This window comes from Rattus norvegicus, chromosome 8 (genome assembly GCF_036323735.1).
Source record: "Rattus norvegicus strain BN/NHsdMcwi chromosome 8, GRCr8, whole genome shotgun sequence".
NCBI lineage: Eukaryota > Metazoa > Chordata > Mammalia > Rodentia > Muridae > Rattus > Rattus norvegicus.
The window spans coordinates 125,301,092-125,314,066 of NC_086026.1; the positions used below are offsets into that span (position 1 = coordinate 125,301,092).

The following is a 12,975-nucleotide window of genomic DNA, read 5'->3' on the forward strand; positions in this document are numbered from 1 at the left end:
AGGCAAGCATTTACTGACTGAGCTCTCTCCCCAGCCCTAGGTAATTTTAATCTCTCTTCAGTGATTTTCCCCCACTTCTAAGATGTCCTGCTTCAGGACTTCTTCATTATGCTGCACCATAATGAAGAGGCAAGTTTTGAATTTTGAAATATGCTCCGTCACAACTTTCTGTACCTGCAGAGCTCCCCCAGGAGAAGCTTTTACTCTCGTAAGAGGTTGGCAGCCAACTCTGCAGACCCCTCTGCTCAGGCAGCCCCTGTTCTCCGAAAGCGTCACCTTAAGTCACCTTCCCCAAATCCCATGCCAAATCCCATGACAGCCACAGCGCATGCTCTTTCTCTGTGTCTGACTCTGTATCTGTCTCTCTCTTTCTTTTCCTTCCTTTCCTTTTTTCTGTCTTTCTTTCTGTCCTTCCTTCATTCTTCCTTAGTTTTCCCAGATAGGGTTTCTCCCTGAAGCCCCAGCTGTCCTGAAATTCACTCTGTAGACCAAACCACCCTTGAACCCAGAGATCTGCTTGACTTTGCCTCCTGAGCACTGGGATTAAAGGTGTGCATTTGTACCTGGCAATACTGTCTTTCTTACTAACCCAGACAGACTTGAGGGAATAGCAGGCTCTCCTAGGGGTAAGATGCTGTATTGGATTCTCTCTCCTTGTTTTTGGATAGTTTATGTATTTACATTTCAGATCTTATCCCCTTTCCCAGTTTCACCCTCTCCCGTCCTCCCTCCCCCTGTTTCTACGAGGATGTTCCCCCTCCCACCCAACCACACCTACTTCAACACACTGGCATTCCCCTACACTTGGGAAAAGAGCCTTCACAGGACCAAGGGCTTCTCTTCCTATTGATGCCAGACAATGCCATTCTCTGCTTCATATGCGGCTAGAGCCATGGCTCCCCTTGTGTACTCTTTGGTTGGTGGTTTAGTCCCTGGGAACTCTGGGGAGTTTGGTTGGTTGATATTGTTCTTCCTATGGGGTTGCAAGCCCCTTTAGCTCCTTCAGTTCTTTCTATAACTCCTCATTGGGGTCCCCGTGCTCAGTCTGATGGTTAGCTGCAAGCATCCTCATCTGTATCAGTAAGCTCTGGCAGAGTCTCTCAGGAGACATTCATATCAGACTTTTGTCAGCAAGCACTTCTTGGCATCAGCAGTAGTGATTGGGTTTGGTGGCTGCATATGGGATGGATCCCCATGTGTGGCAGTCTCTGGATGGCCTTTTCTTCAGTCTCTGCTCCACACTTTGTCCCTGTATTTCCTCCTATAAGTATTCTGTTCTCCCTTCTAAGAAGGAATGATGCATCCACATTTTTGTCTTCCTTCTTCTTGAGCTTCATGTGGTCTGTGAATTTTATCTTGGGTATTCCAAACTTTTGGGCTAATATCTACTTATCAGTGAGTGCATAACATGTGTGAGTTTTTGTGATCGGGTTACTTCACTCAGGATGATATTTTCTATTTCCATCTATTTTCCTAAGAATTTCTTGAAGTCATTGTTTTTAATAACTGGATAGTACTCCATTGTATAAATGTACCAAATTTTCTGTATCCATTCCTCTGTTGAAGGACATCCTGGTTCTTTCCAGCTTCTGGCTATTATAAATAAGGCTGCTATGAATGTAGTAGAGCATGTGTCCTTTTTATAGGTTGGACCATCTTCTGGGTATATGCCCAGGAGTGGTATAGCTGGGTCCTCAGGTAGCACTATGTCCAATTTTCTGAGGAATCACCAGACTGATTTCCAAAGTGGTTATACCAGCCTGCAATTCTACCAATAACAGATGAGTGTTCCTCTTTCTCCACATCCTCGCTAGCATCTGCTGTCACCTGAGTTTTTTTTATCTTAGACATTCTGACTGTTGTGAGGTGGAATCCCAGGGTTGTTTTGATTTGCATTTCCCTGATGACTATGGTTGTTGAACATTTCTTTAGGTGCTTTCCTGCCATTCAATATTCCTCAGTTGAGAATTCTTTGTTTTGCTCTGTACTCCGTTTTTTAACAGGATTATTTGATTCTCTGGAGTCTAAATTCTTGAGTTGTTTGTATATATTAGATATTAGCCCTCTATCGGATGAAGGATTGGTAAAGACTTTTTCCCAATGTGTTGGTTGCCATTTTGTTCTATTGACAGTGTCCTTTGCCCTACAGAAGCTTTGCAATTTTGCGAGGTCCCATTTGTTGATTCTTGATCTCAGAGTACAAGCCATTGGTGTTCTGTTCAGGAAAATTTCCCCTGCAACTATGTGTTTGAGGCTCTTCCCCATTTTCTCATCTATTAGTTTCAGTGGTTCTGGTTTTATGGGGAAGGTCTTTGATCCACTTAAACTTGAGTTTTGTACGGGGAGATAAGAATTGGTCAATTTGCATTCTTTTACATGCTGACTTCCAGTTGAACCAGCACTATTTGTTGAACATGCTATATTTTTTCCATTGAATGGTTTTAGCTCCTTTGTCAGAGATGACGTGATCATAGGTGTGTGGATTCATTTTTAGGTCTTCAATTCTATTCCACTCATCTACCTGCCTGTCTCTGTACCAATACCATGCAGTTCTTAATCACAAGTGCTCTGTAATACAGCTTAAGGTCAGAGATGGTATGATTCCCTCATAAGTTCTTTTATTGTTGAGAATAGTTTTCACTATCCTGGATTTTTTTTTGTTGTTGTTGTTATTGCAAATGAATTTGCAAATTGCTCTTTTTAACTCTATGAAGAATTGAGTTGGAATTTTGATGGGGATTGCATTGAATCTGTAGATTGCTTTCAGCAAGATGGCCATTTTTACTATATTAATCCTGCCAATCCATGAGCATGGAGATCTTTCCATCTTCTGAGATCTTCCTTGATTTCTTTCCTCAGAGACTTGAAGTTCCTGTCATACAGATCATTCACTTGCTTGGTTAGAGTCACACCGAGGTATTTTATGTTATTTGTGACAATAGTAAAGGGTGTCATTTCCCTAATTTCTTTCTCAGCCTGTTTATTCTTTGAGTAGAGCTAGGCTACTGATTTGTTTGAGTTAATTTTATACCCAGCCACTTTGCTGAAGTTGTTTATTAGGTTTAGGAGTTCTCTGGTTGAATTTTGCGGGTCACTGAAGTATACTATCATATCATCTGCAAATAGTGATATTTTGACTTCTTCCTTTTCAATTTGCATCCATTTGACCTCTTTTTGTTGTCTGATTGCTCTGGCTAGGACTTCTAATACTATATTGAATAGGTAGGTAGAGAGTGGGCAGCCTTGTCTAATCCCTGATTTTAGTGGCATTGCTTCAAGTTTCTCTCCATTTTGTTTGATGTTGGCTTCTGGTTTGCTGTATATTACTTTTACTATGTTTAGGTATGGGCCTTGAATTCCTCATCTTTCTGAGACCTTTACCATGAAGGAGTGTCAAATAGTTTCTTGGCATCTAATGAGAAGATCATGTGGTTTTTTTCCTTTGGGTTTGTTTATATAGTGGATTACATTGATGGATTTCTGTATATTGAACCATTCCTGCTTCCCTGGGATGAAGCCTACTTGATCATGGTGTATGATCATTTTGAGTGTTCTTTGATTTGATTTGCGAGAATTTTATTGAGTATTTTTGCATCTATATTCATGAGGGAAATTGGTCTGAAGTTCTCTTTCTATGTAGGATCTTTGCATGGTTTAAGAATAAGTGTAATTGTGGCTTCAAAGAACAAATTGGGTAGTGTTCCTTCTGTTTCTATTTTGTGGAATAGTTTGAAGAATATTGGTATTAAGTCTTCTTTGGAGGTCTGATAGAATTCTGCACTAAACCTATACGGTCTTGGGCTTTTTTTGGTTGGGAGATTTTTAATGAATGTTTCTATTTCTTTAGGGTTTGTGGGACTGTTTAGATGGTTTATATGATCCTACCTTAACTTTGGTAACTAGTATCTGTCTAGAAAATTGTTCATTTCCTCCAGATTTTCCAGTTTGCTACATATTAGACATTTGTAGTAGGATCTGATAATTTTTTGAATTTCTGCAGTTTCTGTTGTTATGTCTCCCTTTTCATTTCTGATCTTGTTAATTTGAATACTGTCTCTGTGCCCTCTGGTTATTCTGGTTAAGGGTTTATCAATTCTGTTGATTTTCTCAAAGAACCAGCTCCTGGTTCTGTTGATTCTTTATGTAGTCATTTTTGTTTCCACTTGGTTGATTTCAGCTCTGGGTTTGATTATTTCCTGTCATCTACTCCTCTTGGGTGTATTTTCTTCTTTCTGTTCTAGAGCTTTCAGGTGTGCTGTCAAGCTGTTATTGTCTGCTCTCTCCTGTTTCTTTTTGGAGGCACTTGGAGCTATGTGTTTTCCTCTTAGCACTGCTTTCACTGTATCCCATAAGTTTGGGTATGTTTTGCCTTCATTTTCATTAAATTATAAAAAGTCTTTAATTTCTTTCTTTATTTCTTCCTTGACCAAATTATCATTGAGTAGAATGTTGTTCAGCTTCCATGTGTATGTGGGCTTTCTGGTTTTTTTGTTTTTTGTTTTGTTTTGTTTTGCTTTGCTTTTTTTTTTTTTTTTTTGTCCATGGTGATCTGATAGGATGCATGGGATTATTTCAATCTCCTTATATCTGTTGAGGCCTGTTTTGTGACTGATTATATGGTCAATTTTGGAGAAGGTACCCTGAGGTGCTGAGAAGGTATATTCTTTTGTTTTAGGATGAAATATTCTATAGATATCTATTAAATCCATTTGGTTCACAACTTCTGTTAGTTTCACTGTGTCTCTTTCATTTCTGTTTCCATGATCTGTCCATTGATGAGAGTGAGGTGTTGAAGTCTCCCATTATTATTGTGTATTATTGGTACAATGTATGCTTTGAGCTTTAGCAAGGTTTCTTTTTATGAATGTGAGTGCCCTTGCATTTGGAGCATAGATGTTCAAATTGAGAGTTCATCTTGATATATTTTTCTTTAATGAGTATGAAGTGTCCTTCCTTATCTTTTTTGAAAGTCAGTTTTATTTAATATTAGACTACTCCAGCTTGGTTCTTGGGACCATTTGCTTGGAAAAATTTTTTCCAGACTTTAATAAGTCTGAGGTAGTGTCTATCTTTGTCACTGAGGTGCGTTTCCTGTATGTAGCAAAATGTTGGATTCTGTTTATGAAGCCAGTCTCTTAGTCTTTCTTTTTATTGGGGAATTGAGTCCATTGATGTTGAGAGATATTAAGGAATAGTGATTGTTATTTCCTATTATTTTTATTATTAGAGGTGCAAGTGTGTGTGTGTGTGTGTGTGTGTGTGTGTGTGTGTGTGTGTGTATCTTATTTTGGGTTTGTTGAAAGAAGATTAATTTCTTGCTTTTTCTAGGGTGTAGTTAGGGCTGGATTTGTGGAAAGATATTGTGTAAATTTTGTTTTGTCATAAAATATCTTGGTTTCTCCATGTATGTTAATTGAGAGTTTTGCTGGATATAATGTCCTGGGCTGGCATTTGTGTTCTCTTAGTCTCTGTATGACATCTGCCAAGGATCTTCTTGCTTTCGTGGTCTCTGTTGAGAAGTCTGGTGTAATTCTGATAGGTTTGCTTTTATATGTTACTTGACCTTTTTCCCTTACTGCTTTTAATATTCTTTCTTTGATTTATGCATTTGGTGCTTTGACTATTATTTAATGAGACAAATTTCTTTTCCAATTATTTGGAGTTCTGTAGGCTTTTTCTATGTTTATGGGCATCTCTTTCTTTAGGTTAGGGAAGTTTCTATAATTTTGTTGAAGATATTTACTGGCCCTGTAAGGTGGGAATCTTCACTAATTTTCATTAGGTTTGATCTTCTCACTGTGTCCTGGATTTTCTGGATGTTTTGAGTTAGGAGCTCTTTGCATTTTGCATTTTCTTTGATTATTGTGTCAATGTTTTCTATGGTATCTTCTGCCCCTGAGATTCTCTCTTCAATCTCTTGTATTCTGTTGATGATGCTTGCATCTATTACTCCTGATCTCTTTCCTAGGTTTTAATCTCCAGGTTGTCTCTCTTTGTGATTTCTTTTTTGTTTCTATTTCCATTTTTAGATCCTGTATGGTTTTGTTCAATTCCTTCACCTGTTTGGTTGTGCTTTCCTGTAACTCCTTAAGGAACTTTCATGTTTCCTCTTTAAGGGCTTCTACTTGTTTACCTGTGTTCTCCTGTATTTCTTTAAGAAAGTTATTTATATCTTTCCTAAGTCCTCTATCATCATCATAAGATGTGATTTTAAATCAGGATCTTGCTTTTCCGGTGTGTTGAAGTATCCAGGGCTTGATGTCATGAGAGAACTGGGTTCTGATTATGCCAAGTAGTCTTTGCTTCTGTTGCTTAATTTCTTGCACTCTTTCCATCTGATTATCTCAGATGTTAGTTGATCTTGCTGTCTCTGATTGGAGCTTGTCCCTCCTGTGGGCCTGTCAGCTTGTGATCTTAGGAATAAGAACCCTCCTGGGAGACCAGCTCTCTCTGGGCAGGCTTTGGGTCCTGAAGGCTGTGGGACAGCTTTAGCTCTGGGTACAGATGGAATCCAGAAGGATCCTGTCCCAGGCTACTTGGCAGTTCCTGTGCCCTGTGTGCTCCTAGAAGGTCCCTCTTTGGACAGATAGTGGAGCGAGAGTTGGGTCTCACCTGTGGGCTTAGGAGTCAGAGCATTCCTGGGAGACCAGCTGTCTCTGGGCAAATGTTTTAGATTCTTGTTCCCACCTCTGGCTGACTGATTATGATTTGAAAAATGGGGACATTTGCCCTCACTCAAATGGCACAGCACAGGGCTTGAAATAAAGCAGGTCTGTTGTTCAGGTGTAAGCTCCGGATGTGCTCTAGAATTGAAGCACTCTACAATGGCTTTGTGAACAACTGAGCTGAGGGAATATCAGAGAGAACATGCCATTTTGAAGTCAGTATTAATGCCATCTTGAGATAATGGTCATGTCATTGTGCAGATGACACCTATAATTTCAAAGCTATAGATTTAACAGTTTACGGGTAAGCCAGTATAACATCTAGATTTCACTTCTCTGTGGCCCAGCAAAATAGTTATTGATCTAAACAGCAATGATCACAACTCTGCCTAAACTACTGATGTATGATTAACTATAAAATAATTATTGTCTTTCCATTTCTAATAGTATGAACTCCGTAAATAAAAACCAGACAGGTCAAGGTCACTGATCCTACCTTAATCTTGGAATGGAAACGGACAGCTAGCAAATACTCAGGGCCAATGACAAGCCACCCAATGGCAAGTAAAGGGAAGCAGAGAGATAGAAAAGTAATCCAATTACAGAACAGTTTTAGAGAGACCACTGTATGTGGCTTACCAGTCTGTCTTGGTTTCTGGAGGAAGGATTTGAAGCTGAATAAGAGGCTACATTTTTTTCAGACAGATTAAAATGAAGAGCAAAGATAGATTCACCTGAGCAAGTCTGATCAGACCTAACTCCATTGTAGAAATGCACTTGACCAAATACTAGGCATCATTCAAAGTTGACCTCAATGGAGACAGCTGGGCAACCGAGTCCTAGAGACAGGGTGACTATCTCAAGCAATGCGGATGCTCCTTCCACACCTGATCTTCCTCTCATAGCAGTTTTGAGATACCAGAGGACTAGCACAGATGAGCTAAGAGAAAGGCTTAGAACTGTGGAAACTTGTGAGGAGAGGAAGCCAATGGTAGAAAATGTCTTGCTAAGAGACCGTACATACACAAAAGAAAACTATATATATCGCCATTTTCTTTGGTGGGGATTTAGAGACCATAGTCTACTTAAAAAAAAATAGAAACTGAGAAAAATGAGGTCTACTTACCCATTCTGTAGGGCAGCTGTGGGGTCATAGGTCAGAGCCATGCCAGCCTGCATAGAAGAGGAGAAGAATAGGGAAAAAATATCTCAACGATTTTATTATAGTGCCAAAATATTCAGTTCAAAAACTTTGTTTTCTTGATTAAAGGTATACACACACACACACACACACACACACACACACACACACACACACACACACACACACACTTCTTTACCCTTCTTGCCCCAATGGGACAAGTTAAAAGTACTCACAAACCAGAATCTGCCAATCTGAGATGGGAGTTTAAATAATATTATTCAAATAGACCAAGGGATGATGGAACTTGGTGATTCCCACCTCCACTTCATATACCATCGCTGGCTAATGTGGTTGTCTGTAGCTCTCTTAGCAGTGACAGGAACAGCTGTATAGCCCATGCTATGAGTAAAGGAAGGAGCCTGTAGGCTGTATTAAAGCATCGGATCCTTGAGATGTATCCCGTGTGAGAGGAGGAGTATCAAGAAGTATTTACTTTTAAAGACTCTATTCAGAGGTATGTGGATAATGAGTTGTAAAGAATTTGTCTGATGTATTGCCACTCCCTGTCCTACTAAGAATAGGAAACAGGGAGCGTGTTTACACGGGGTGGAGCATTCTGGCTCATGTGGCGAATGAAGAGCAAGTCTTATTCTGCTTTTCAGTATAAAGCTACATTTAAAACACAAAATGAAGGGGCTGGAGGGATGGCTCAGTGGTTAGAGCACCGACTGCTCTTCCCGAGGTCCTGAGTTCAAATCTCAGCAACCACATGGTGGCTCACAGTCGTCTGTAATGGGATCTGATGCCCTCTTCTAGTGTGTCTGAGACAGCTACCGTGTACTCATGTATAATAAATAAATCTTAAAAAAAAATCACAAAATGAAACAAATGAAAAACTACGTCTGTAATTAGCAGTAGTGTCAGGAAGGCAAATAAACCTCATGGTGGCCCTCTGTAGCCAAGCTTCTTGGTCCCTTCATCTGCCACTGACTTTGATCCTCATGACTCCATGAAGCAGGCAGAAGCAATCTTTCTCTGTCTCGTCAATAAAGACAATGAAGATTGTTAAGGTCAGTGAGTGTCTCAAGGCCATGAACCTATTGTCATCCTTTAACTAAGGGCTACCCAGGACTCTTTTTCTCTGGACCCTCAGCTACTATAAAAGAAATTGAAGGCGCTGTCCTGTGACTGTGAACCTGTATTTCTGTGTTTCACAAAGAAAGTTTGCTAAGCACTCTAAGCTAAGCACAGGGAGTACATCCTGTATGTTAGACACTCATTAACTAAAGAGCCAAATCTCCCCACTCACTCCGCTACATGGAAATCAGAGACAACATGATTTTGGCTACTCATCAATTACATGGTATAACATTCTTCCCCAAAGCCTGTAAGAGAGGACCATAGCGACTCAGAACTTCATCCTGCCATCTAATGACATAGACATCTATTTATGGTATAGTAACTCCCCCAGGAAGTCCCCTAGTCAAAGAGACAGTCCTTCTCAGTGTCTCTCTTAGACCCTAAAATCTGAGACCCTCCACCCGTGCCTTCTGAGGTGGGATCTCTGCTCTTCTCCTGTTATGACATTGGCTTGGGGCTTCAGTGAAGCCTGTGTACCATCTCTACTGGGTGGAGTCTCCCCTGTGCTGTGTAGGTAGACAATCTTGGGTGTCCCAGGGCCATCTGTTTGAATAGAAGCAGAATGTAGAAAAAAATTTAAAACAGCCCAAGTTATCTTTAGAGTGATACTTTCGCTTTTATTTTTAAATTACTCACTGACTCCTATCAGTGTGGATTTTCTCTAATAGCCTTACATAATTACATGATTTGTAACCACTGGGGAAACTGGCTGTACCTAGGAACTCCTGGAAACTTTTTATAACTTGCCATGACTCCCTAATGACTTGAAAATAGATAGGAAATATAAGTGAATGAGCTTCCAGGACTTATCAAGGCACAAGAAGAAAAGTGTAAAATATTAAAGAAATGAAAGAGCATTTGTGTCTGAGTTTTTCACTTGTTACCTGGTTTAATCCAGTTTCCCCACTGGATTCCTTAGAGCTGACATGCATGTAACTGAAAGAAACTATCTCATGTTCCATGGGCCTTCGAACTTGCATTTCTCATGTTAACAGATGATACTTTTCATGCTGTGGTTTGGATTGGGATGAGGAACTAAAGTTAGATGCCTTAGATGGTCAGAAGTGGCATGATGTGGGAAGAGTAGACGGAGATGTCTGTTACAAGTCAGCAGAGGTGCCTGGGATGTCTCCACCGAGGAAGCTACCAAGCACCCCAAGCTCTCAGGGGGCAGGGCACATGTCCTAGAACATGAGTTAAAGTGACTAATAACTTCCCTTGCCCTGCTACATGGAAATCCAAAGAGTACATCTGGAATATCTAGCCATTGCAGGGAGAGGTGCCTCGACTGAAGGAGACATCACCTACTTCAGGATTTTGCCTCCGAGTACTTTAGGCTATGAGAGACAGTCTCGGTCACATGCATTTGAAACAGCGTAGGTAACAAAGGAAGGCACAAGGATTAAACAAAGGGATTTCATTTTTCTTAGCCAAAGAGTTGGCTGAGTGTCCCTGTCCAGACAGTGCTTGACTGCACCTGGGGCTCGCTGTGCGCGTGACAGATCGTTGAGTTATAATGCTAATGTGCCCTCGATGCAGATTCTGCATTCAATTTCCCGTTGTCTCTTCCCACAAAGACGAGGAAGAAATTGATTTCACTGCTCTGTCTCGCCCCCTTTAGACAAAGCCAGAGGCATGAAATTACTATTGTGTGATCACCAAACATGATGGCATGTTGACAAACTCCAGAGTCACAGGGAAAGAATAACGTGAAATACCTCGGAACAAAATAAACTGTCACACCAAATATGTGAGACAGTGACACTTAATCCTGTTGCCGACTTTCAAAAGGGCTTGTTACGTTCGCAGGAGTTGTCCGTGTTTCCGGTTGATGTTGTTTGTATGCCAGTGGCATAAATAACTTATTTTAAACAGAACCAGGCACTTATATCTCTTCTTAACAAGAGCTAAGCTTTCCTTTGGTATTTCAGATATTATAGGGCATTGCTAGGCCTCCTGGGTAAAAAAAATTGATGAGTGTTGTAAGTATTTTAGAAAAAAAACCAAACTCTTTATTGGATAGAATATTATTATTGTTTTAGAGAATTTTGCTATGATGTTCGGGCTGTCCAAGAACTTGACTCTCCTGCCTCAGGCATACACTGCCAGGTTAGAAATGAAGGTAACTTTATTTTTAATAAATGGGAGATTCTCTGAAACAGGTGAGAAGAATGAGCTAGGAGTTGCATATTAGCTAGTCATATCTAAGTAATTTAAGGGGTTATATCAACAGGTTATAATTATAGACGGTTCCCATAGCATATACATCAGGAGCAAGCATGAGTGAACCCCTGGTCTAAAACACTCATTCTCATCTGGGAAGAGAGACTCCATGACTATCACAAAGCCAAGAAGATGGCTTGCCGGATAGTTTTCTTCCTCTTTTCCTAGGTTTAGCTTGATACATGGTGGGTGTGCCTAACCATAGGCATCATGCAAGAGGCAGTCCTGAGAACTGCTGGGCTGCTGTGACCAGATTTAAAAACACTCAGGAGACATGTCCTACATGTACCACTTTAGAAAATCCCATGATATGGATTAGATAAATACATGCTCAAGAAATTAGGGAGAAAATCAGAGACTTGGAGGGAATTCTGTATTTGCATCTCATATAAACGAAACTTTCAGATGAAATTTGAGTGTATCCCCCAGGGTTCTGATTTTATTAGCAAAACTTTTTTTTAAAGTAATCTGAAGTGGACTCAGCTCTCAGCAGAACTTATGAAGGCCTTGGCTGGTGGCAGCCCCAGGATTGGGGGGTGGGGGAGGGCAGTGATCACTGGGAGTGGAGACTTTCAGCACTAGACAGAAGGCAGCAGCCTGCCTGAGGTGAGTTGTGGTGGTTTTGGCTCTGGAGGAGACAAAGAGGTAGACCAGCAAGCCCTCCTGTGGCAGAGGACCGGCTGCTTAGCATCACCTGGATTGCTTCAAGAGGGACTCAGGAGTCAGGCAAAGCAATGTTGCAGATTTATCACCTTCAAAGTAGCAAACGCAGCCAGAGAGCCAAGAGAAGTGAGTCCTTTATGTCTGATAGAATCAGACCGAGAGGAGGTATAAAGCTGTTGTTTAGGCTTGGTGTCATCCCCGAATTTCTGCTTCTTGGCTTCATCTAAAACACGTTCCTGCCGGAGGATGTCTGCTTTTTATAGCAACAGGGAAGGACAAGATAAAACAGGCATGAGGAGAAGAGATTGCAGGTTGGGAAGTTGATAACCAGCAAGTCTTTCCAGGAAGAGCTCAGGGTTAAATGAGAAATGGGAAGAAGCATACACGTGTGTGTGTGCGTGTGTGTGTGTGTGTGTGTGTGTGTGTGTGTGTGTGTGTGTGTGTGTGGTGTTCCATGGATGTGTGTGCTGTGCACACAAAGATCAGAAGATATATCATATCCCCTGGAACTGGAGTTAGAGAAAATTGTAAGTCACCATCTAGGTGGATCGAACCTATGTCTTCTGCAAGAGCAGCCAGTGCTCTTAACTGCCAAGCTGTTTCTCCAGTTTCCAGATTGTATTGTTTTAAACTGCGATTTAGAATAAATACTTCTTCCTCTAAGTTGCTTCTTGGTAGGAATTTAGTCACAATAATGAACGAAGCAGGCTGAGCAGGGAGTTTGTTTTAGAATCTCAATCTAAATGTCCGAACTTCACAGATTTCCAAGACACCATTTTGGTCTTCTCACATCTTAATTTCTGTGAAATTAGGATTCCCCTAATAACTGCCAGCATTTCACAGTGTGTCAAGCCACTTTTTTCTTTTTAGTGGCGTTTAAAATAATAGTTCATCTTTAACCAATGGTGTTTTACAGTTGACAGGGTAGCAAACATACTGTCAAAACCACTGTGGCATGGGGCCCAACCGTGGAAAATACAGAATTCTGAGGCTATGGGGGGAAGCCTGAGGATCTAACAGAGCAAAGGTGGCTGGGAGATTGATCTAGATCCTTCTAAGTTCTTCTGGGTTTAGTTGAGGCTGTCTGGAAGTTATGTGTGCTTAGGCATTGATGGGGGTGATCTTGAGGCCTGTGACAAC

The 12,975-nt window shown here is 40.8% G+C and overlaps 1 protein-coding gene across 25 annotated transcripts in view; it reads right to left on the reverse strand.

Annotated features, from left to right (window-relative positions):
* Window positions 1–12,975, reverse strand: part of Rbms3 (RNA binding motif, single stranded interacting protein 3) — a 786,929-nt gene that overhangs the window by 117,781 nt on the left and 656,173 nt on the right. For all 25 annotated transcript variants that reach the window (XM_017596208.3, XM_017596203.3, XM_039082840.2 and 22 more), the window contains one exon: window positions 7,792–7,838. In XM_017596208.3, coding sequence (XP_017451697.3) covers window positions 7,792–7,838 — 47 coding nt within the window. The remainder of the gene's footprint in view (window positions 1–7,791; window positions 7,839–12,975) is intronic.